This window comes from Euphorbia lathyris, chromosome 1 (assembly GCF_963576675.1).
Source record: "Euphorbia lathyris chromosome 1, ddEupLath1.1, whole genome shotgun sequence".
Taxonomy (NCBI): domain Eukaryota; kingdom Viridiplantae; phylum Streptophyta; class Magnoliopsida; order Malpighiales; family Euphorbiaceae; genus Euphorbia; species Euphorbia lathyris.
In genome coordinates this window covers 73,470,195-73,497,173 of record NC_088910.1, presented here as the reverse complement: position 1 = coordinate 73,497,173, position 26,979 = coordinate 73,470,195, and the positions used below count along the sequence as shown (strand labels likewise).

At 37.8% G+C, this 26,979-nt stretch overlaps 1 protein-coding gene across 1 annotated transcript; it reads left to right on the top strand.

Moving 5' to 3' along the window:
- The first annotated feature begins 10,217 nt into the window (after positions 1-10,217).
- LOC136202035 (uncharacterized) lies at positions 10,218-26,414 on the top strand. The gene is made up of 7 exons (XM_065992489.1): positions 10,218-10,594; positions 11,516-11,644; positions 16,557-16,757; positions 23,187-23,283; positions 25,614-25,717; positions 25,882-25,933; positions 26,042-26,414. Exons 1-7 carry the CDS (start codon positions 10,365-10,367, stop codon positions 26,261-26,263), a joined length of 1,035 nt encoding a protein of 344 aa, XP_065848561.1. The 5' UTR covers positions 10,218-10,364; the 3' UTR covers positions 26,264-26,414.
- The last annotated feature ends 565 nt before the right edge of the window (positions 26,415-26,979 follow it).

Below are 26,979 nucleotides of genomic sequence, written 5' to 3'. Positions count from 1 at the left end.
TCCTAGCACAAAACACCAACCTACATCACCCATGTGCGCTTTCACAAAGGTATAAATGTCCTTTCTTATTACTTTCTATAGACGAGGGTAAACTATATAAGAAAATAAAAAATTATCAATGTTCGATCCCTCACCTTTTTTATTAGGACTGGTTAGAAACATATGGGTTACACGAGCATGTTAACGCTCTTTTACGGAATATGGGATGACATGTGATTGATAGACGTCGTCGTCCCTTGTCTCCTTTCTATATCTTAGAGTTCTACACAACTCTTAGATATGAGACAAACGATGACGGGGATAAAATTTTACATTTCCATTTTAATATTACTCAGTATGCTTGGGATGAGGAAACATTTAACACGGCCTTCGAATTTAAGGAGGCCGATGTTAATAAATGGGAAAAGGATTTATCCCACAAACTGTACTTCACTGAAATATCTAGAGAGGCTCGTTACAGTAAATCCACTGCCACGAATAAGAGTCTGACGGACCCAATGGACCGTCTAATGCACAAATGGATATCATTTAATCTGTGTGGTTAGAGGGATGCTGACAAGGTCAATGAAATGGACCTCCTTCTTTTGTGGTGTATGAAAAAGGGTCGTCCTGCCAGGATGGCCCACATCCTTTGTAGCCAAATGGCTAATTTCCGCTTCACTAAACGGACTACATTCCCATTCGGCGCTATCATTACACACATGGCATTTTGTGAAAGGCTTACAAAGGAGTTGTCCCAAAAGCCCAGCATTCCATTCTTATTACTTAGTCCATCTTATCTGCATAGAGCTGGTATTATTCACAACTTTAATGTGTGGACTAGAGATTTTAAGGTAGGTACAGCTGGAGCCAGTTCTTCTGGTGCAGGTTCAGCAAATCTGATGCAGACGAGTTCTGAGGAGGAAGACGAGGATTACCAACCGGGTTATGCTGGTGATTTAGAGGAATGGTTGGAGCAGGCCATTGCTATTGGCAAGCAGAACAGAGCGGATATCCAGGTGCTCAATTATAATTTTCAGGATTTCCGCTTGGATTTCAACAGCTTGGCGAGTGATATTCGGGGTTGGATAGATCGCCACCCCTAGGGAGTATTTCTATCATATTTTCTTTCTTGCACTTTACTTTATGCTTCGTTTTTGGCCTTTATGGAATAAATGCATGTCGTAAATGTGGGGAGGAGTGCAATAGGATAGAAAACTGTGGACTTCTACCGTTTTGTTTGAGTTTGCATGTTTTTACTTTTAGTGTACTTTGCATGGTTGTGTGTGTGCGTTTATTTTTAGAGTCTTTGCCTGTTTGTTTTCAATTCTTAGGATTTCAGGTTTATGCTTTTAGTTTTTAGGAATAAAAAGAATCCTAGGCAATTGAATTTGATGCATCTAGCAAACCTGACATTACAATTGAAATTGTGCTTGAAAAGTCTGAACACCCAAATGAAATTGATGCATGCAAAAACTTTTGAACAACGTTTGAGTCTCCAAAGAGTATTATTTGCCTAAGATTGACATGGAATGAGACGTTAGTTGAGGCTAGGATTGGTACAAATAACCCCTAAATTGTGAGCTAGAGCCAAAAAGATCGATATTTTAGACTCATTTTTAGGAACAATTGATCTTTTAGGTGTGGGATTACATTTATTGTCATTATGCTCATAGGAATTGCATCCAATACTGGTTAAATGTTGTGTTATAATTGAACTTGAAGTGATTAGGCAACCTAGGTATAGCCCTTTGTGAACTTGAGCCTATTTCTTGTTTAGCCAAAAACCCTTGATAAATCCACTAGATAAGCCCCTTTGAGCCTACATGTACCCTTTTTCTTTGAGTAGCCTTGCTACAAGCCCTTAGCATTCTTAAATACCCTTTCCCACCCAAGTTACTTGACTCAATTTGGTTTTGATGAATCCTTAGACACACACCTATCCTTAAAATTTTCGTTAGTAATCATTGAAAGGTTGTAATTTTAATAGAAGAAGCAACACATTTGAATTTGACTCTTTGTCCCCTCTATTCAAAAAGAAAGAAAAAAAGGGTTAAAAACCAAATCAAAAGAATAAATTGTAGAGGAACGGATAAGAGACGTGCTTTAATTGCTTCCTGAACGCCTCATGGAAACACAAAACAACATTGAGCTTACTATCTTACACATAGCGGAAAAAGTGTCCTTTTTGCAAAAAAAATCTAACTAGTTGAGTCATTAAATTTTTGCCTAAAAATTCCCTTTTTCCTACCCCAACCTTTAGCCTAAGTTACAACCCTTAAAGAACTATGATCTCGTTTAATTGTAATGTGTAATTTCGACCAGATGGATGATGCAATCCCAACATGACCATTTTGTGCAATAAATTGTAGAGTGTTTACCAAATACATCATTCACACCCAAACACTTGAGTGTTAGAGCGACCAGCTGTGAGCTAGCAATCTTAGTCCTCGTCTTTCGTTTTCATGAAGTGTTGATCGATAAAACTAATTAATCAATTTTGGAGACTCGTCTGAGGTCCACTTTGTTTTTAATTGCAACTTGAGTAGTCCAAAATTGTAAAGATTATAAAAGTGAAATGGATCCTTGTCTCTGTACGAGAGCTATTTGTTGATTTTTCGCTGTTTTGGATTCTGTCTTGCTTGAGGACAAGCAAGATCCAAGTGTGGGGAGGTTGATAGCTCCCTATTTTATAGTGTTTTTAGGATTGTTTTAGATTGTTTTCGCTTTGTTTCCATTCGATTCTAGTATCGTTTTGTTAGTTTTTAGTTAAATTCAGTATTTTCCTTTATTTATGACATTTTCGGTATTTTCAGGGATTTTCAGGACTATTTGAGCATTTCCGAACCAGACCCAAGCCTTTTGGAGCATTTTCGGACTATTCAAGGACCATCGGAGCACTTTTAGGATTCGTCAGGGACCATTAGAGCATATTTCGAAAGCCTAGGGACCAAAACGGACAAAAATCGAAAGTTCTGTCCCATTCTGCCACCTGTCTCGTCGAGACACTTAGAGCATATTTCGGAAGCCCAGGGACCAAAACAGACAAAAACCGGAAGTTCCGCCCATTCTGACACCTGTCTCGTCTAGACACTTATGTGTCTCGTCGAGACAGGCCCTGTCTCGTCGAGACGCTTATGTGTCTCATCGAGACAGGTCCTCGTCTCGATGAGACACTGCCTGTCTCGACGAGATGAGGCGGGAAAAGGCGCAAAAATTCCTTTCCCTTGCTGGAATCTCAAATTAGTAACCCTGGAAGCCTATTTTTGATAGACGAAATGTCCATTGTACCCCTAGAGACCTAGGTTTCGTCCTATCTCTATAAATAGGGAGCTACTCTCAGTTCTTCGGGGAGATTATACAATCAGATTTTTATTAGCTTTCAGTACATTATTTTCCAGCTTTAAATTCAGTTTAGTTCCAGCTTAGCTTTATTTTAATTGAAGAACAAGCTCAACGGGTGGAGGATCTACCTTGTTTACATTGTAATCAGACAAACGGGTTTTAGAATTTCTTTCTCCTTCCCTTTTATCTTTATTTACATTTAATTAAGAATGTCTTCCATTATTCTTATTTGCATCTTTAATATGATTAGTTTGTCTATGAGCTAATCCCCATCCAATCTAGGATGGGGATGAAATTGGTTAAATGAATATGTATGATTAGGGCTTAGGGTTTATTGTATTCGCTTTTGATTGATCAGATTATGCATGCTTAATGCCTAGATAATGCCAGGAATAGGATTATTACTAGAATGAGACTTGATGACAATCAACTAGCCTATTTTGTATATAATTGTGGCTAATGCCTATAAACCTGACATAGATAGGATTATAGATAGATGAGAACCCAACCACGGAATTGTCTATACTAAATCTGTGTTAATCTAACCTCGCTAGAGACCACTATGAGTGTGGCTATGTGACTAGGCTACGACTTTAGTCTTAATTGTCAAAGAAACTAATGCTTTGCATGACCTAGGGTATATGCCTAATCAAGCCGTCACCCGAATGCATGTGAATAGGTTAGATGGATCTTGATCACATTTGTCTTTCTTGCTACGACAATTACCAACAATCACTAGTAGAACATAAACCTAAAGTCCTAAAACCCATACTTAGGAGTTAACCAATGAATTCCTTATCCTAGGTTGTAACCTCCACTGAATCACAATCCACCCTGCGACTTGTTCTGTTTACTGCTTTCTTTAGATAGTTATTTATTTTATTTGTTCCACTACCAATTTGTTATCAACTCCGCTAAATAGATAGATTTACCCTTCTAATTTGCTAATTAGGATAATAGTCTTTGTGGTTCGATCTCGTGCTTAACAAAATATTACTTGTTGCAATAGGATACACTTGTCCTATTAACTGCTATATATTTTACGAGCATCAGCTACCACGCCCTGGCGATTAATGATATACCCTAGGAATTTTCCTGATGTAGCGCCAAACGTGCACTTCTCCGGATTGAGCTTGATGTTATGCTTGCTCAATACTTTTAACACCTCCTTTACATCAGCTGCATGCTTCTCCATACTGGTACTCTTGATAATCATGTCATCCACATACATAGAGAAGTTATCCCCCTTTTTATCTTCAAAAATCTTGTTCATCATGCGTTGATATGTTGCTCCGGCATTCTTTAACCCAAATGGCATCACTTTAAAACAATAAGCCGCCTGGTGTGTGATGAATGAGGTTTTAAGCCTATTTTGGGGTCTATGGGGATCTGATGATAGCTAGACTTTACATAGGATCCATCCACCAAGATATCAATACATGGTAATGGGTAGTTGTCTTTTGGGCATGCCTTGTTTAGATTCGTAAAGTCTATACACATTTTATAGGATCCGCTGACTTTCTTCACCAAGACCACATTCGCCATCCATTCCGTATACATGACTTCCTCAATTGCATCGGCCTTTTTGAGCTTAGAAATTTCTTCTTCGATCGCCTTTTGCCTTTCCGGTCCATGGTTCCTCCTTTTTTGAGTGATAGGCACCGCGTCTTTCGTAATATTCAACTTGTGAGTAATGATGTCTGGACTTACCCCCGTCAAGACTTCATTATCCCCCGCGAAAACATTCTGACATTCTTTCAATGTTTTTACAATATCCTCATTGATCTCTGGACGAAGTCCCTTCACAATTTTCACCTTTTCCCTTCTGTAATGACGTACATTTCCGTGTCTCCCAAGGCGCTTGCATTTGGTTCTCCATCCTCTTCCTCCCTAATTTATGGACAAATGGTTAGGGAAGTCGTATAGGTCTCTTGGGCTGTTTTCTAACTTCCCTTTATTATAACTCCACCCTTGGCGGTTGGTACATACATGGTCAAGTGGCGAACCGAAATTAAAGCAGCGGCCTTTGACAGAAAAGGTCTTCCTAGGATAACATTATATGCTAACCGCCCATCCAGGATGGTAAACTCCAAATCTCCTTTCCATATTTGATCCCCGTAATTTTACATTCCATCATCACATGACCCTTGGTTTGAACAGTGTGCCCTATTACGCCGAAGATGTCCACGATGGTTGCCTCCACCTGCATAGGATCTATCTTCAATTTTGCAAATGCTCCCCTGGTAATTACATTGCAAGAACTACCCATGTCAATCATCACTCTCTTTATTTCCCATCCTTCAATAAACCATGGTAATCACCAAAGCATCCGCATGAGGGCCTTTAATAGAGCCTAATTCTGCAAAGGGTTTGTTAAGAGCAATTTTATCTATTGTTGATGTTTTTGCTTTTTTGACTGGCGGCTGATACCCTAGTCCCCCTGCAATCACATTTATAACTCCTTTTGGTTTTGTTTTTGAACCCTCTTTTTCTTTTCTCTCTCCCTGGTCATTTTGCACAAACCTATCCCTCGAACCCCTTTCAATCAAGCTTTCGATTTGTCTTTCCAACGCAAAACATTTATTAGTGTCACAGCCTTGCCTCCTATAAAACTGACAGTATGCCTTTGCGTTTTTGCCCATTGGAATATGCTTCCCCCCTTTTGGTTCGGGATATGCAATGTCCCACCTAAATCTGCTCTTCTCCGACCATAAAAGTATTTCATTCTTTAGGGTATTGAAGTGCGTGTAATGGGGCCTGTTTTTAGGGTTCCGCTTTCCTCTCTGATCCGCCCATTTATTTTCTCTTCTACCATATCTGCCTTGATCTTTTCTCTCAGGGGACTCAGTGGCTCTATTAATATCATCAATTTCCATGAACCGCTTACAACGTTCCATTAATTCCACCATGGTTCGCATCTTGTGAATAACCAATTTCTCTTGCAATCGCTTGCTTCTAATATTTTTTATTATTGCTTCGACCGCCGTGTTAACGTCAATATTAGTGATCTCACCCTCCTTGTGTTTGAGGTCATATAACGTTCTATTAGACACCACAAGCGGAATACTACCCACAAATTTAGCGCAGAATTCTCTACTTAATTGTTCTCAGCTATCTATAGTACCCGCTACCAGGGATTGGAACCATCCGTGAGCTGATCCTCCCAGCGTTGTTGAGAATACTCTACACAGAATTCCTTCATTAGCTCCATTTATGCCCATCAGCTCCCTATACTTCATAGTGAGCCTCTAGATTATCTTCCCCCTTATATTGTGGTAAATTTGGTGCCTTGAACTGCCCGTTCATCTGATAGCACAATATATGCGATGTGAAAGGCGAATGTCGATTTACTTGATCTGTATATCACTCTGCATTCTGATTATGCCTACGTGATTCCTCCTAGAACCGCGCCTCTACCGCCACATTGAACCGTCGTGGGGATAAGGACCTTTCATTCCTTCTATCATTGTTTCGATTGGTCCCGGGCGAATGTCTTGAGCGGGAACGTGATCTATCTCTTCGATATTCCGACCCTCCTAAAACATGTTCGACTGCCTGGTGGGTTCCTGCCGTCTGAGGCGGATGCCTGTTCTCCATGTTGGGAATTGTATGAGCGTTGTTGCCTTGATCCGGCTAATGTTGGAATACTCGTCTCGCTCGATCGATTAGGCCATTGCCCTGCAATTAGGGGTGCACATGGTCAGTTAACCATTCCATTAAGCTTAATTCGGTCAGTTAACCATTTGATCGGTTTTTTTAAATCATTAACCATACACTATTCCATTAAATTCGGTTAACCATTAATCGGTTAACCAATTATTTTGGTCGGTTAACCTTTTATTTCAGTTTCTAACCATTAGTAAATAAAAATAAAAATAATTAAAGAATTCTAATTTTTATTATGAGTGGGATAGTGGATTAACGAGTTGAAGAGATTAATGGTGAAAAGAGAGATATGCATGCATTGTGTATGTGTGGACTATGCACTGAAGAGTGAGTGAGGTGGAGAAAGGGTAGCGGAAAATAAAAAGTATGAGCCAAGTAAAAACAGGATTCAATTTTGACATTTTCTAAATTCATAAACTTATTTCAATTTTTTATGTTCTTTATTATATGATTTAAGTTTCTTATTTTTTTATCTTTATTTTTTTTACCAGATTATCTTTATTTTGAAAGTTCCTTCTTCATATATCCTTTCCTTTTTCTTTAACAAACATTACTGAGTACATAGTTAATTAGATAAGTATAATTAATTAGCTAACTAATTACTAATTAATATAGTTGGAGAATATATAATTTGGAATAAGAAAACCGTAATCGTAACCATTAACCATTATTTTTAAAATTAAAAATTGTACACTAGTCTATCGGTTTCGGTTAACCTTATTTTCGGTTTGGTTTTTCGATTTTTTGGTTTTTCGGATTTTTGTGTGCACCCCTACATGCAATATGGTTCGAGCCCTTTCAGCTGACTTATTTCCTAAACCCCGACGGACAGACTCCACCATTTGTTCAAGAAAAGACTCCAGAGACCATTCGTGTGATGGTTGGACCACACCCTCTTCTGGCAGAGTAGCATGCCCCGTATTAGTGACGTTATTTGTGTTGGAATTCCTAGCATAAACACTGCTAGTGGATGGCGCCACTAGTATCGACCCTCCAGTTGCTGAAGTAGTGGTACCTCTTGAAGGTGGGTTAAGATCATCTGAAGACATTTGTTTTACCGCAAGAATTCTATTATTTTTAGAATTCCACCTTCACTACACCAATTGATAATTTGTGAATTTCTCAACACCGAATTATATCCCTACGAGATGCCGTCGTGTTCGGTCGGGGAAACTCCGATGCTTAAATCAGTAATATATCTAAAGGATAAAATTGTAATCACCAAGTAGAGTGAAAATTAGAATTGTGTACCTAGAGAACACCTTATGGAGGGTATTTATACACTCTTCTTGTAACAATCCCATTAACCCCCTTTTAATGCCTTTTTAATACCCGAGGGATGTTTCCATTCGGTTACACGCTGATGGCTTTAAGGTTTAATGGAGGCATTTTAGTGTTATCAACTCTCCATGGTTCTTTCTTCAGGATCGGTTTCGAGTCCTTTGAGTGGTTCCACCTCTGGTAGTTATCAACCTTCCTCCTTGAGATGTATCCCTTTGAGCGGACTCCTCTAGGGCGCATGCCCTTTACATCTGCCATATACTCTAATCCGCCTGACTCTGAGATGATGTCTCCTCTATTTCACGCCTTATATTTTTTGGATGTTATCATTCATATGAAGAAATTAATACAAAATTAGGTTTGGAGACTCTTAATTGGTCTGTGATTATAAGGGATTATTGTGGTTTTGGTTGGGTATGGAGAAGCTGCAAAAAGCTCAAGAAATTGCAGCTGCAAAGGGTATTGAAGAAATAAAATTAAGGAAAACATTGTTGGTTTGATTTTGTTTAGGTTAGCAGAGAATTGTGATTGTTTGAAGTTTATGTTGATTTATGACGGTGGAAGTGAAGCAGGATTACTTCATTTCATTATAAATTCTACGTTTAATTTGTAGAAAATTGATCTTTCTTGCCTTTAGACCTTAACAAATAAATTAATTTATCCAAATAATAAATAATTTGTTTTCTAAGAGAGAAAAAGAAAGAAATAATTTTTAAAAGAGAGAAATAAAGAAATTTGAACCCAAATAGATGAAATGGGTAAAGAAAAATAAAAGGGGTAAAAGAGATAAAAGAGATAATTAATTCGATCATTTTATATGCGGTATAGAGTGGAAGGCTGTGAGACAAAATGAAAGTTGTATATCAAATCGAATGGAATAGTAATTTTGAAGATTTCGGTAGGCATGGAATGAAGAAACTACTAATAGGTTCGGGAGTTATGAAGAAACTCGTGGATATAAATACATGCTAATTACTAATCTAATCCATTTGAGGGGGTTCATTTACATATTTGACACACTTCCCTTTCATTTTACCAAATTAGACACTTTCATCCATTCTGGGCAAAAATACCCTAACATTCCCTAACCCCCTTCTCCTTTTCATTTCTTTCAAATTCTTACAACAAAATACAATAATTCAACCTAAGATCTAAGCATATTCATACATCATTCAAGTTCATGTAAGTATTTTTTCTTCATTTTACATACATATTATTCAAGTACGTATTTGATTATTTGAATATTTTATTGTTGAACCCGCCATTTCTGATTTCCTCCATTTTTGTCGCATCGATAGTTCTTCTGTCGCATTTGTGATGAAATTTGTAACAAATGCGACAACAGTTGTCGCATGAAACAACTTTGTCGTAAATGCGACAGGAGCAATTTTGTCGCATTTCGCATTTGCGATAAATTTTATCGCAAATGCGACAGGAAAACTGTCGATGCGACAAAAATGGAGGAAATCGGAGATGACAGGTTCAACGAGAAAATATTCAACTACCAACTGCGTACTTTAATAATGTGTATGTAAAATGAAGAACGAAGGAGATGGTGAAGGGAAATCATGAATGGAGATAGTAAATCATCGATGGATTTTCCTTGCGTGTTTTACTCCGTGTAGTTTTGAACAATTCCGAAACAATTTTTGAGTTTTTTCTACTCAGATTCCGAACATGCCTCCATAAGAAACCGGGATAAAGAAGACTTTGTAGCATTGCTTCAGTGGCGGTAGCAAAAGGATTTTCAGGCAAATTAGGAGATAAAGTTTGAGAGTCTGAGAAGGAAGGTGAATTGAAATAAAAGTATTCTTATTCAAAATGGATGAAAGTATTTAGATGTAAGGAGAAATGGAAGTGTATAAAATATGTGAATAACTCGAATGGGTTAGATTGGTAATTAGCCGTACAAATAGCGTGCAGAGTAATAGAGCTTTACCAAATAATTTTTCAATTCGTAAGGTTGGATATTTCGATATCTTTCTAAGACTTCCTTCCCTCCTACTTACATCATAGTCGGAATTTTTATCAGACCGCCACTCGCATCTCGATACACACGCTCTCTCTCTCACTCATATTCATTCTACAGCTCGATGGCGGGAATACGGTTGCAAGCGGAAGAAACGGACCTCACCCAGCAGCAGCAAACGCGAACTTCGGCAGCCGGAGCCGTCGATCTGGTTTCGGACGACGATAGGTCAGTTGCTGCGGACTCCTGGTCCATAAAAAGCGATTACGGAAGTACTCTCGATGATGATCAACGGCACGCCGATGCTGCCGAGGCTCTCTCCTCCGCCAACTTCCGTACCGCTTCTGACTACAAGTAACTTATATCTCCAATTCACTAAGTGAATTTCCTGAGTGCGTTAAGTGTTATCCGAAGGGATTTAGGAACTCTAAGAAATTTGATTGCATACTTCTGTTCTAGGTCCCGGGAGTTGAGAGGAAAGAAAATACTGCACTGAGTAGTAAGATTTATTAATTAAGATCAGTTAGGGGATCTAATTCGTTGTTTATAAGTTAACACTTCATATAAGTAAAATTTCATCTATGTAAAGTTTAATGAACGTACTTGGATGGTTGAACTTTTATTTCTCCTGGATTTATGCCGTGAAAAATTAAACACTAAAGTTTTTATAAAAGGTTTTAATATTGTTATCAACAAAGTTGTTCAACCCTTAACCTATATGAATAGTAAGCTTCATCTTCGTCAATAATGTTGTTTCCCCCCCTTTTCCCTCTTTCTTTTGAATCATATCAGCTTGTTGATGGAATTTGCTATTTTCTGCTACAATAGAAAGGTAACTAGTTTTTTTTTCCTTCGTAAAAATAAAAGGCAAAGAATGAAATTTGATTACATTATTATTATTATTATTTTTTTTTGATTCTTTTTCTTTTATGATTTAGGCATGAATATTTATTTGATATTTGTGCATGTAAAAGTGGGGGGATTCTTTTCTTTTTCCCATATGACTTGTCTTTCAGGATACCGAGAGTTAGCTCCGATTATGTAGTTAAGACAAATGGAAATCTATTAAATCGTTTTGCATATGATTGCATAACTTCCAGAATACATACAAACCTTACAACTGCAATGTTTTGCATATGAATGATAAATATTAACTCCTAGAACTCGAAAAGGATCTTATAGCTGCTGCTTACATGCTGATAAAAACCCTTAAACTTTATTATTTGTTTTTTTTTGATCCTTGACTTTGTGCACGTGTAATATGTATGTGTACAGTTCTGACAAGGAGGATCAGGAACCAGATGGTGATGGAACATCAATGCTAGGTCTCCAGAGTTATTGGGATGCTGCATATGCAGATGAGTTGACAAACTTCCGAGAACATGGCCATGCCGGTGAAATATGGTAATCATTCATTTATTTTTAAATTTCAAGCAAACAAATTCTTCTATTCTTAGAGGAAATTTATCATAGCATTGCTTGTTATAATCTTTCTAAGGAAATTTATCTAGTTGACTAGTCACAGTATAATAGATTTTGCAAGTTGGTTTGCTGTTACGAGTCCTATCCTGTATTAGTTGCTTATAGAAATCTCAAAATATCTACTTTTGATCTAGCATAATGTTTGCAGTACCCATGTCATAAATCCTCATGATCCTATAGTATCAAATCATTGTGATTCTTATATGAATTTTCCATCCTCTTATGGTGTCTCATACGGAACATCTTTTATTTATATTGTAAGGTAACTTGGGCTTTTAGTATGGAAACAGAAGGGAAACAAGCCATTTTCTTTATTCATATGTTTCTCTAAGCTGAAATTTTAAGTTTGACTTAGTAAAATGGCCAAGTTCTTGGATTACTTCCGTTTGATGAGCGGACCGAAATGGATTAGGTCATTTTGGATGAACTCGTGAGAATTGTTTCACGGCACGTGATGTTTGACAAATTTAGAGAGAAATTGAAGTCTGTTTTGTAGAGAGAAGAGTTTTGCTTCCTTATCATTGAGCGGTTACACATAATATACAAGATGTGTGCTAGTTAAAGACAAAAATTGATTCCTACAATCTAGAAGCCAATCAAAGGGAGCTAATCAAGGAGCTAATTATGGTTTACTAGTGTCTATTAGTTTACAACTGATTATTGACTATTAGTTTACATCTATATGCACTTCACCATTAGTGTATATATCTATATACACTTCACTATTAGTGTACAACTATATACATTGATATCTCCCTCAAATTGATGCTGGCCGATCCAAAAGCATCAATTTGGTATGAAGAAACTAATGTCCTCTACTAGAAAGAGCTTTAGTAAATGCATATGCAGTTTGATGTTTAGTAGAGATATGTGGAAGAGAAATAACATGTGAATCGTGTCTCACGAATAAAGTGACAATCAACTTCAATATGCTTTGTGCACTCATGAAATATTGGGTTAGCTGTAATTTGAATTGCACTATTATCAGCATGGAATGTAGAATCAGTTTGGCAAAATCCAAGCTCAACCAATAGCCCTCGAAGCCAAAAAATCTCCGAACAAGCAAAAGGGTATAACTCTATGCTTAGGCTCAGTGGAGGACTCAGATATGTGATCTTGCTTTTTTCTTTTCCAAGAAATTTGTGAAGAACCAAGAAACATGCATCAACCAGTAATGGAGTGTCGAGTATTAGGACACCCGACCCAGTCAACATCACTATAAGCAATAAGGCAAATGGAGAGTTGATCAGAAAGAACAAACATCGTCCAAAAGTGCCAAGTAAATAACGAATAATTCGACATATAACAACCAAATGAAGATGCCTGGGTGCTTGCATGAAATGACTAACCTGTTGAATAGAAAAAGAAATATCTGGACGGGTAAAATTAGATAGTTAAGGTTGCCTATGAGTCGCCTATACTAAGAAGGATCAGAAAGAAAGTCACCCTCATCACGACTATATTTAGCATTCACTTCCAAAGGAGTATTAACAGAACGACCATCCTAAAAACCAGCCAAAGAAATAAGCTCTTGTTTTTCATATGAAAAACACCGTGGATTGTTAGCTGTAAAAAAATACAAGCAGAGGTAGAACACACTTCAAGGCCTAAAAAATAGTGCAAAGGACCCAAGTTTTTCATATGAAAAACACTGTGGATTGTTACCTGTAATAACAATGTCATCAACATAAACAAGAAGCAAGACAATTTCCCGAGGAGTTCGGCACATAAACACGGAGGAATCATACTCAATTTGAACAAAAAAGTAACTAAGAAGCGCATCATGAAATTTATTGAACCAAGCTCAAGGTGTCTGTTTCAAACCATAAAGCGACCTTTTTATCTTACAAACATTTGAAGGGGAGTAGAAAATAACCCAGATGGTGGAGTCATGTAGAGATTTTTCTTAAGATCTCCATGCAAAAAGGCATTTTTAACATTCATTTGTCGCAAGGACCATCCCAAGAAAATGGATCGATTTGCTACCGTGGGCCGAATATTGTTACAACACTGCTTATCATTCTTCCTTGGGTATGACGCCCTTTCGGGTCCTCTATGGTCGTGACCCCCCTCGTTTGCTATCTTATGAACCTGGCTCATCATGTATTGAGGAGGTTGATCGCTCCTTATTGGAGAGGGATAATCTTTTGGCTGAAGTGCATACTTGATTGCAACAAGCACAACTTCAGATGAAGTAGAATTATGGCCAGCGCCACCGAGAGTTGAATTTTGAGCCTGAGCAGTTTGTGTGGTTGAAGCTCCAGCGTTATCGTGAACGCTCTATGGGAAAACGGCTTGTTCCTAAGTTAGCTCCAAAGTTTTATGGGCCTTTATAAGGTGTTACATGTGTAGGATCCATAGCCTACAAGCTGGAACTTCCGGAGAGCAGTAGAATACATTCATGATGTCTTTCACATTTCCCTTGAACTCTTCCAACCAGTACCCCTGCTTTGCCTCTTTTAAAGCATGGTCGAGTTATTCCACATCGTGCATTTGTGATTCGTTCGCTTGTTAATTGTGGTGTGGTTAAAGTTCTAGTAGGGTGGGCTGGTTTGCTTTGGGTTCCATTAACTGAGTTTTGCGAGTCTTATCCTGAATTCGAGCTTGAGGACAACCTCTTTGTGCAGGAGGGGAGTAATGTTGTAGACGCCTTTGTGGGTCAGCAGTATCATCGACGTCACTAGTCTTATTTTTTCCTATTGCCCTATTTTTTCAGTCTTCTATTTTCTTGTTTTGTCGGTCTTTATTTTTATTCCTGTTTTGTCAGTCTTCTAATTCTAGTAGAATTCCTAGTCTTTATTTTATTCCTATCTCCTGTGGAAGTTCTTTAAGCACAAACTTGTACTCTTCCATAAAAGAGGATTTTTTTGATGAATAAAGGAACATAATTTTATAGATAAAAAAAATAATACAGGGAGTTCAGGGATCTCTTACATATCGCTACCGAGTTTTCAAAATAGGTTCCACGAAACGAGTAACAAGGGAAATCAAGGGAATTTTCCAATGAACAGACCTGTGACGAGATCCTATTCGCGGGCACATAACACAGTCATATGATTAGATTCACCATAATCAACAAGCCAAGAAGAAAGAACATTTTTACCTTGCCCCATAAGAAAATGCTGATAAAATCGTCTGTTGTACCATTTCTGGAGTTACAGTAGTAGACTGGTTAACCGTAGAAACAATGGTGGGAAATGGTGCGGGTGGAGGTATATCAAATACCATCTGGAACAACAGCTTGTAAACCTCTAATCTGACATTTTTTTTGGACAAGTAGGACAATCCTTTATAATGTGTCCGACGTAATTGCAGAATTTCTTATTGCAATTACGAGCAATATTCCCATCTCCTTGCAACTATAGCACTGCAGCAGTCCCTTCCCTTGGTTCTTTCCTTGAGCAGCATAAGCAACATTGATAATTTTAGATGACTCCTTGGATGCACCAATAACAACTTGTGAAGCCTACCTCTGTTCCTCACACAATAATTCACCAAAACATACATCCAACAAGGGAACTGGATTTCTATTTAGCAATCCAGCCTGAGCAACTTCAAATTCTGGTCTCAATTTCATCCAGAATTGATCACGTCTACTATCTTCATGAACAGCTAAAACATCTCCAGGAACCTTTGCATAAATAATACCAAAATATTCGCTCCATAGGTTAAGGAATCCAGAATAATACTGCTCAATAGAAACATTACCTTGATAAGCTCAAGTTCCAGTTGAAATCGACGAGCTGTATTATCTTGATAATATATGCGCTTTAGATAATCCCACATCTCTTTGGCAGTAGTGAAGGAATGCAAATTATTCACCATATGAACTTCAATAGAGCCTATGATCCATGATACAGTTGGAGCATACTTCATCTTCCATTCATTGGGTGCTTTATTTTCCGTAGGGGGTAGGAAAAGACCCGTCAATATGACCCCAAAGCTCTCTCCCCTTTCAGAAATATCCGGAATTGAAATTCTCATGCTGTATAATTCTTTCCTGAAAATCTAATGCCCAAGGTCTCCGAAGAAGACATTTCTAGACGAAATAGAAAACAAGAAAATGGCTGACCAAAAAAAATAACCCGAAAGAGTTCAAAGAACCAGAATTTCAAACAATCAAAACCAGAAAAGAAACTAGAATTTCCAGCAACTGAAGCCAGAAAAGAAACCAGAGTTTCAAACAGCCCAAATGGCTCTGATACCATGACAAATTTAGAGAGATAGAAACTGAATTCTGTTTGTAGAGAGAAGAATTCTGCTTCCTTATCATTGAAAGGTTACACATATTTATACAAGATGTGTGCTGGTTAAGAAAAAAATTGATTCCTACAATCTAGGAGCCAATCAAGGAGCTAATTATGGTTGACTAGTGTCTATTAGTTTATAGGTGACTATTGACTATTAGTTTGCAACTACATACACTTGGCTATTAGTGTGCAACTATATATACTGATAATGTTATCCTTTCACAAGGAGAACACGTGTCAGAGAAATTTCCTTGATCTTGTGCAATTTTGTGTTGTTCTTGTTCTTAATTCTTATCTACTTCAGATGAGGTGTGTTCATGGTGTTGGTAGTACATAATATCAATTTGAGGATGTTGTTTGTGAAATATGAAGCCCTTCAAAAGTTAATTTTTATGCTGTCTCACTTTGGATAAAAAATGATTAGAAGTTGATTATTAGGCCGTGTTGTTTATCAATGATAAATGAAGGGTAACACATTACAACATGAATTTTGCTTGATGAGATTATTCTCTAATATATCTGTTAGTAAGTGCATGAGTGTATTTGAAACTCATCCTGTTGTTACTTTTCCTCTTTTTACATAGGTTTGGCTCTGATGTCATGGATACGGTTGTTTCGTGGACCAAGAGCTTGTGCATTAAGATTTCACAAGGTCAAAGTTCAAATCATGCTGATGATTCCATGCCTGAATCTGTAGACCAGGGTGGTAAATGTTTGTCTTCCTGGAGTGTCCTTGACATTGGAACTGGCAATGGTGTACTCCTTCAAGAACTTGCTAAGCAGGGGTACACACTGAGATTTTGCCTGTAGTTCTGGTATTATATGCTAAAGCAATCAAAATAGTTTAGATTAGTTCATAATCTATATTTAGACTGCACAATCATGTGTTAAGATCTTATTTTCCTTTTTCTTATATTATATTAGTCCCATATAAGTTGAACATTAATGTCGAACAGTCCTAAAAGCCATTCCTAACATTTTGAAAAGTTATAAATGCTAGATAAGAGTGCCAAAAAAATGAAATTGCACAATTTAAGATGGCTGATATGTCAAAATTTTAGTATATCTATATGCACTTATGTAGAAAGAGACATGCACTCTAGTGTTGTTTAGAACTTGAAAGAATCTTCAAATGTTGTGCATCCTGTTAAAAGATTCAGTCATGTAAATCACCTATGGTACCTGATATGAAGACATCAAATTTCTTTGCAAATATTGATCTGTCTGAACAATCTTCTCGTCCATATACCTTTAGAATTGATGGGACAGTTATAGTGAACTTTGAGGGTTGTGATAGAGCTGTGTGAACAGAATTTGTCCTCTATTAGGTAAATTTATGAGTGTTACCACAAAATTAGGCTCTAGAATGATCAGCATAGCTGGTCAAGGTTATTGAATCTTAGGCTCTTATGTTTAATAATTATGGGTTGATTGATTTGAGGATTTAATTTCAAATGGAAGAAAATATAGTTGAAACTGAGTTTTATTTGTTCAGACTTTAGAGGGACTAATAGGAAACTAACTCAAATGGATAAAGATAATGCGTGTTTGTATTGATACAGCCCCTTTTCTCAAAGGAATGGCTTTAGGGAAACAATATAATAGAGATTAGAAACAGTAAAAGATAAATGAATCTTAGGAACAACCTACAAAGCCCCTCTCTCATCCAAAGATGCGGAGCCAAATATGAAAACTCAATGAGGTCTTCCTGCCTATCCCCAAACCAGAAACAGACCATTTAAACTAATAATACGATACCCCTCAATCGCCAGCTCACTACCCCTAGTAGTAAAAATCATAACAAACTCTTAGAAAGCATAACTAACTTTTAAACAATTGTATGGTCCTCAATTCCCTTCTTTCCACTCTTCTTGCGCCTAGAATAAACCCGGAGGACTCTAGGTACACAGTCATTGTGATCCAAGGAGTGATTAACATATTCATTAGTAAGCAATTCTCTATCATTTCCACCCGCTTCAAGTAAGGTCTTGTGACTTCTGGAAACTCAGTGCGGATCACCAAAGCATCTTCCCACGTTGATTTGTCAGTCTTAGTCTGCCATTTTACTAGCCACTGGGTAATGGTATCACATGTTGCTGAATCTGTCGAGTAGCTAAAATCTGTTCCGGAATTAAAGAATCAACATCATCCAAACTTAACTCCGCTGGCAGTTCCAAGGAAGAATCATGGGGACCCAATGCTTTCTCCAGCAAGGAAACATGGAAAACTGGGTGAATTTTAGATGTATCAGTTAAATGGAGCTTATAAGCTACAACGCCAATCTTAGATAACACCTGGAAGGGGCCATAGTAGCGGGCTGGCAAAAGAATGTTGTCGATAAGGACGTAGCTTCAAATAAACCCAACCACCAACCTCAAAATGAATGTCATGATGATGCTTATCATCTTGGGACCTTCATTGCTGTGAACAATATAGAAGAAGCTTAAGTGGCCGCAAAGCTTAATCTCCATCAGCTAATTCTCTAGCAACAACCTCCACTTTAATTTCTCCTAGGATTAATTGCACCACTGTCGGCGGTTTGCGGCCATACACAGCTTCAAATGGGGTCATACCAATAGAGATATGTAAGGTGGTGTTATACCAAAACTCTGCCCAAGGGAGCCAAAATGACCAGTGCTTAGGTTGATCAGCAGCGAAGCAGCGAAACAGTGCAGATAAGTCTCAAGGCAACAATTGATGACCTCGGTTTGCCCATCAGATTCCGGGTGGTAAGTAGAGGTGTGATGAAGCTGAGTACCTTGTAACTTGAATATTCCTGCCAGAATCGACTTAGGAAAAAAAGGTCTCGATCACTGATGATAGACTGGGGAAAACCATGGAGGCGAACTATTTCCTTCACAGGGACTTCAGCCACTAATTTAGTAGTACAAGGGTGTTTCAAAGGGGCAAAATGGCTGAATTTAGACAATCGATCCACAACTACCAAAACTGCCTCATAACCCTTTGATTTAGGAAGTCCAATAATAAAATCCATCAAAATATGAGACCAAACAACATTTGGTATCTGTAAAGTCCCTCGGGAGACAAAGTAGGAGTCTTATATCGGTAACAGATACTACAATTTTGCACTAACTTCCTGCACATCCTTTATCATACTCACCCAATAGAGACTAGCAGCAAGACACCTGTAAGTTCGATAGTAGCCGGAGTGCCCGCCGGAAGGAGTGTTGTGAAATTCATGACTAACCGTCCTTTATAGTATAACACACCTTTGGCTAATTCAAAGCTTGGTTTAGCCTGAGGATTATGTTGGAGTGCAGTGATAATAGGCAAGAGATGGGGATCGGATTGGACTTCATCAAGCAATTGGTGACCTGCGGGCCAGCTTGGAGAAGAGACCACATTTAGGAGTTGGGAATCAGATGGTGACTCGTGTTGGTGACACAAGGCATCAACCGCTCGATTAGTGATACCAGGCTTATACTGTATATCAAACAAGGGTAGAACTCATCAAATGCTTCAATTCGTCAAATGCATATTGTGCCTGAGGTCCCCATTAGAAATTATCCTTTTTGGTAAGCTTAATAAGGAGCTTAGCTATTTTACCATAGTCACGAACAAATTTCCGGTAATAGCTGGTGAGTCCCAAAAATCCTCGCACTCCTTTCATTGAAGTTGGAATTGGCCAATTGACCACATGACCCAAATCTTCAATTGAAGTACGACCAAATGAACACTTCTTCAAATTGGCTTTAAACTGCTGGCCTATTAGGATTCGTAAAACAAGGGACAAATGTTGTAGGTGAGCTTCGCAAGTACAAGGGATAAGCATTTCTGCAACAATGGCCTGAATATTTCATTCATTACATATTGAAAAGTAGAAGGAGCATTTGTGAGGCCAAACGACATCACCAAAAATTCATGGTGGCCATCTTGTGTGCGAAAGGCAGTATTCTTCTCATCCCTTTCACGTATACGAATTTGGTAAAAACTCGATTTCAGATCAATCTTTGTATAGATACTAGACCCATGGAGCTCATCAAGCAATTCATCAACGACCGGTCTAGGGTAATTGTCGGGAACAGTGGCTTTGTTCAGTGCCCTATAATCGACACATTTTCCAAGTTAAGTCTTTCTTCTTAACAAGAACATGACTTGAAAATTGACTGTGACTGGGTCGTATCATGCCCATTGCCGACAATTCCTTAACCTGACATTGTATCTCCTCCTTTTGAATAGGAGGGTAGCGATAAGGGCGTATACTGATTGGTCCTTGACCGGGAGAAAAGATTAATAGAATGATCAATCATTCGTTGAGGAGGCAGAGTAGAAAAGTCAGAAAAAACCTCATTGCAAGATGGACTGTAGAGCTGCCCCCAAAAAATCTCCATGATCAAGTGTTTGTTCACTACCATGCAACCCACCCAAACTGTCTTTGAGCCAATAATTGAGAGGACCCATTGATTGTTGAACTTGGCTAATACCCTTTAACTCGTACTCCTGCCCGTTACTCCAAAAACGCATAAGCTTGGTTTCCTAGTTGTTAAGAACCCAGAACTAGCTTGCCAACCTCACATTTTTGGGTGACATCAATACAAAAGCAATCGCCTAGTTTAACCTTGAGCGGTGGAATGGGTGTGGTTGGAAAACTCATAGCCTGCACCAATTTATCAGAGATAAAGTTATGGGTGGCCCCACTATCCACCATAACCATAATAGGGATTTGGTATACCACGCCATAAAATTTGATGGTTTTCACTGCGTCATCATTAGAAATCCCATGGAACTCAAGGACCTTACATTGTCCACCTTCATCAGTGTCATCGTCATTAGTGGCTGCTAATGGTTCGAGTTCTCCCCCTTCATTATTTTCTTCACCGTCGCCGAGAATAATCAGGCGAAGGCTCCCCTTAGAACACGATGCTGCTTACTCTAAGTCTGTCCGCATTTAAAACAGAGTCCCTTGCGGCGGTGTTCTTCAATTTCTGCAATGGAGAGTTGACGAGTGGGTATTTTACCCAAAGATTGAGAAGAAGTAGCATTAGGGTTTCTAGGTCCTGGACTTGACCCATTTTCTCTCCACCCAATTAAACCCATGGGTTTTGGGCCTGGCCTCTGACCCGCAACCCATGTGCTGTTGCTAGCATGACTAGGGTAAGAGATGTCGGACCCACCTTTATAATGTGGATTTTTTTTTTAATGCCGGCGGCTGGAAAGGTGGATTCAACATGTCGCGCTAATTTCATGGCCTGAATGCGCGTTGCTGGAGACAATACCCGTACCCAAGGTTTAATCTCCCTACACAACCCATTCTTATTGCTCCTCTGGTTGATTACGGATCTGGGCAGCCACAGCCTCAAAAGCTTCAATGTATTCAGTAACAATTCCTCTCTGTTTTAAAGCACCCAATTCTTCATAAGCCTTCAACAGAGTAAGACCATCAAACCTGGACATTAATTCATGAGAAAAGTAATCCCAAGAGATTTCCGGGTGTAAATCTAAAAGAGTGGAGAACCAATTAATGGCAGGGCCGTCCATACACATTTGGGCTTGCGCCAACTTCATAGTGGGGGAGGTTTGATTGATGCGGAAATATAAATCTACTTTCATAAGCCAACTGCGCGGATCAGTGCCAGAAAAGGAGGGCAACTTCACTTTCTGAACAGAGAATGATTGATCAGAAAAATGATTCGGCCGAAACATGTCACCAGTGGTCTGTGGCCTGCGATGAAGATTGTGATGCCCAGTTTGGTGGTAAAATCTGCCTTGAGTCTCATCAGTAACAGCTAGGTGGACACCAGAATATGGTCGAGATTGCGCACCAGCCTCATCGGTAAGTGGTTTTTTGCCCTGTTGCTTCATCCAACTAGAAAACATAGCTTTTAATTCATGAACATTTTTTTTTCAAGTGAAGTGAGTACCTGAGCTTTTACTTGCTGGTCTTGCTGTATAGATGACATAGTGGAAGAAAGGTCTAGTAGATGTTGGTCCAAACCATCCATCCTCTCATCTTGTGTGTCTAAACAAGCCTGTCTGTCTTCCCCATCATGAATCCGGAAGGTCGGACCAATTAATAGGAAACGAACTCAAATGGATAAAGATAATGCGTATTTGTATTGATACAACCCCTTTTCTCTAAAGAATGGCTTTAGGAAAAAGAGAAACAATACAATAGAGATTGGAAACAGTCAAAGATAAATGAATCTGAGGAACAACATACAGACCCCCTCTCTCATCCAAAGATGCAGAAAACTCAATATAATTCTTCCTGCCTATCCCCAAACCCGAAACAGACCATTTAAACTAATAATACGATACCCCTCAATCGCCAGCTCACTACCCCTAGTAGTAAAAATCATAACAAACTCTTAAAAAGCATAACTAACTTTTAAACAGCTGTATGGTCGTCAATTCCCTTCTTTCCACTCTTCTTGCGCCTAGAATAAACCCGTAGGACTCTAGGTACACGGTCATTGTGATCCAAGGATTGATTAACATATTCATCAGTACGCAATTCTCTATCAGGGACAAAATAGTATCAATCATCAAAAGCATAATCTAAAACAAGTATATTCTCGATGAGGTCTGTGTCACTGAAAACTGGACAAGAAACCTTTAGCATCTGGTTTGATCGGATACTGGAAGACATAACATTTCCAGGCTTCTAGATTTAGAAACTTCCATGTCTCTCATAGTCTTGTCAGGGTTAATCGGTTAAGTTGTAAAAATGAAACTGCATGAATCTAAAGGGTAAATTACAAGTGCACTTGAAGTGTTCTGGTATTAAGCAGGGCCATTAAGCAGACAAGTTTTCAAGTAATTTTTAGAATGGTCAAAATTGTGGAGGAGGATGGTGTTTGAGTTATTTAAGAAAGCAAATTATAGTTGCTTTTTATCATAGTAAAAAGATGAAAGGGGAGGAACATGAAAGATCAGAAGCCCTCTCCTGTCAATTTCGACATCCATAAAATTATGTGCTATGGTACTTGCACACTGGTGTGCATGCAAGCACATGCATTTACGTGTTCTTGTATGAGGATATTAGGCTATGTCTTTTACTTTGTCGATTATGGAACATCTCTCTTCAGCAAATCTGTCTGGGTACTGCAAAGCTCGGTACAAGTTCGTTTAACCCATTCCTGAAGTTAATATCAAATTAAATACTATTTTTATTTAAGTTAAAAGAATAAATGATTCTTTGTTAAGTTCCACTAGGAACTATGACAGATTAGTCTTCTTGTCTTTGGTTTCAGATTCACGGATTTAACAGGAGTAGATTATAGTGAAGGGGCAATTGATCTTGCTCGGAGCCTTGCTGATCGTAATGGGTTCTCCAACATCAACTTTTTGGTATGAGACATCTCTAGCATGATTAGTATTTAAATCATGGAACTGTTCTGCTTGATATTTTTCTGCAAAAGTATTTTATGCCTTTTACCTGTACTACAAAGATTACTACGCAAGTTTCTTAATTCTTTTCATATACCAAATTATTTTTGTGGCAAACAAAATAAAATGCGAATTTACTTAAAAGAGGAAAGCATCCACCTATTGTCAGTAGACTCACTACTGATATATGTGATGCATTTGACTGATATACTATAGCACAAATTAAAAAGAAATGCTTTTATAGCCTGTTAGGAGAATAACAAATATAGAAGCACTCACCTAATTGGTTACTTCCAATTATGTAAATCAATTTGAGTTCTATCTTGGTACTTTTGACACTGTGACTTAGTTGCTTAATTATAATGGGAAAAGAAAAGCTTTTGTGGATTTAAACATTATACTATACATAAGGGTCACACGTGGTCAGAAGCTTCTGCCACCTTATCACACATCGCGTGGAGGTGCGCCGCGCCTGAATCTCCATTTCAGGCTTTGACCAGCCTTTCCAGTGTCACCTTCTTTGTCCGCCGTTTTCTAGTTAGTTCATCGGGTGTGAAACAAGTTTCAGTGATTTCATTTTTACCCTTTACTCCTATAGTTTGCCTTGAATTTCGTGAAAATTATTGTTTGGTTTTATCTTCTCAGTATCTTTAGGTTAATTTATTGGATTTGGCATGAAGTTGTGGAGTGTCATTTTCTTGATTTGACTTTGGATTTGTGGGTTGCACTTAGTGGTATTATTCTTGGTTGCGTTGAGATTTTCAAATGGAAGAATTAGAACAGATCATATAGAAGTTGATTGCCATTTCACTCGGGAAAAGCTAGAGGAAATTAATCTCTAGTCCACATGTCAGAACATGAAGCTAGTGAGTTGATGTTTTCACCAAAGCTTTACCTGGAAATAAGATTGATTATATGTATACCAAGCTGGGCATGATCAGTATCTATATTTCAGCTTGAGGGGAGTGTTACAATTATATAGCTGTTTTGTATAGCTCTAAATAAAGTAATCTTGGGATCAATTAAAGGGTTTTAGAATTATTACCTTAATTAGAATTTTAAATCTGTATAGAAATGTACTTTTTCCCTTTGAATGAGATATACTGGATTTCTTCCATTCTCTCTGAATTTACAAACTATATGAACACTTTGAGCTTTGACATGAATCTGGTATAATAGATCTAAAAAAGTCGCTTCTTGCTAGGACCATCTAAAATACGAAAAAAGGAAAGTTGTGAAATAAAAGTTTCTTAAATGCCCCCCAGAAAAGTTATTTCTTCAGTTCATTCAAAATTAGAGCAAAGAGCTGGTCCTAGCCATGTGAGTTCTGATACAGATACAGATATACAAGCATTGTCTTCTGTCTCATACTGTAGTAAAGGCAAGTCATACTAAATAGCTTAATATAAAAGGGATGCTGCACAATAGTTTTTCCTTTTAGTCTCTCTCTCTCTTAACCACGTGGCTTGGCTGGGAAGTGGGATATATGCAGGTATGATAAAAATGGATAACTGAAGATAAGAATATCAAATTACTCAAAGTCCATGCCACACTATCTTAATTAACAAAAACAACTAATACTAAGAAATAGCAATTTAGTAATGAGTTTGATAAGTATTGTCAGATATTAATATGAATTGAGCCTTTTACTATCAGCTTAGGCTTTTAGTTCAATTGGTTCCATGACATTTATCAACTGCAAAATTTTTGTATATAAATTATATGATTTGTAAAATAAGGTTAAATTTTGAACACCACTTGATGAATTTTATGTTGAATGATTATCTGCAGTTTGTATTACCATAATCATTATGGTGTTGTAGCCTATAGGTACCTACCCTAAGAGAGTAGGGTTTTGCTAATTGTTGCTTCTAGGTCTGACAACGTATCCTGCGGTTTTATTGTAAGACCTTGCTAATTGTTATAGTAGGGATGAATTTATGTAGAATGATTATCTGCCTTTTTGTTGTACTATAGTCATATAGTATGTGACAACAGAATCGCGTTGCTGTTAGGGATTCATTTATTGTGAATGATTATCTGCCTTTTAGGCTTGGGGAGTGCTCTTGAGAATTGATATTTGATTGTGCTATAATACCAGATGTTGATGAAGTAGAAAAAATGAAAAGAACCCATTAGTCAATGGCAGTCTCTAATTTCAACATTTTGAAAGCATAGTTGATTGTTTATTATAATAAGATATGCCAAACATAATATATGCTTAACAGGCTGACTTTTTTATCCTATGTTTAAATTAAAACTCTCCTTTGCCACTTCTATTTATCATACAGGTTGATGATGTCCTTGAAACAAAGCTAGAAAGAGAGTTCCAGCTTGTCATGGATAAAGGGACTTTAGATGCCATTGGATTGCATCCTGATGGCCACATCAAAAGGTAAACTCGTAGCATCCCTTCTAATTGTGACATCTTGTCTCTTTTATTTGATAATTTTACTATGCTCTCCTTGGGAGCACACCATTCTTATTTTTGGTTTATTTCGCCATTTCGTAAGTTGTCAAGAAAGCAGAAAATAAGCTGATTTGGCTCCCTACTTTTAGGATCATGTACTGGGACTCCGTTTCAAAGTTGGTTCCATCTGGTGGGATATTGGTAAGCATCAAGATACTGTGATTTGGCTTAGGTTATTCTTTGCTGGAAGCAACTCTATTATTAGTTTTCTATCCTTAATTGCCCCATTTGTTTATTGCAAAAAAATAGGTTATTACATCATGCAACAACACAAAGGATGAACTGGTGCGAGAAGCAGAAGACTTCAACCAGAGAAGTAACATGTTCCAAGGATCTGTGACTCAGAAGGACCAAGTATCTGGAGACTCTCCTGTATTTGAATATTTCGATCATGTTCAAACGTATCCAACATTCATGTTTGCTGGAGCAGTCGGATCCCGTGTTGCCACCGTTGCATTCCTTCGCAGGTGAAAGAACATACATTAGTGGTATGATTAGGCTTTATTATGTTTTTCTTAGTGTTGATGTCTCCGGATTATAGAATTGAGGTCCACAGAAGAAAATCTTATTGATGTGTTTGAAAATTGAATTATTGAATCCAAGATTTGACACATTAGCGATAGTTTTAACGAGTAAACTCCAAAATCACATGCAAATTTTAATTTAGCATACATGTTTCAGCATAAGTAGCACATGCTAGTTACTTGATAAATGTCCGTTAGTGATACCTATCGTTGAATACATCAGGGCTCTGAGTTAATCCCCCTCCCCGATTTGGATAAAGCCTGTATCACTTTAATCAAGTCCAAAAGGTGGTTAACGAGGCGAATTTAGGGACCAATCAGTTTTTTTTAGGGTCAATCACCCGTGTATAAAATATACTAGTGGGATTGCTACATACATGAACAAGCATCTGGAAAATTGTAAAAAAGAAAAGGTATTTATATCAATATATTTGTTTGAACTGGGAATTGATGATTATCATTTAACACGTGACATTTTTTTTATCTTAGGTGGTTTTGGAATTTATTTCTGCTTGAAAGGTTTTTTTTATTATTATTTTTTATAATCACGAAACTTGTATAACGAAATCAAAAGATAAAACATCATCCCGAATACAAGAAAAAATACAAGTAGGAAAATCTTCGATGAGAATTTCCAAATGAGATAATGAACTTAAATTATGT

Excerpts from the sequence above, each read along its gene's own strand:
- LOC136202035 (XM_065992489.1), top strand. The coding sequence starts at position 10,365 with ATGGCGGGAATACGGTTGCAAGCGGAAGAAACGGACCTCACCCAGCAG. Across the intron at positions 16,758-23,186 it reads CAAGAACTTGCTAAGCAGGG|ATTCACGGATTTAACAGGAG; the intron begins GTACACACTGAG and ends CTTTGGTTTCAG. Across the intron at positions 25,718-25,881 it reads CCTGATGGCCACATCAAAAG|GATCATGTACTGGGACTCCG; the intron begins GTAAACTCGTAG and ends CCCTACTTTTAG.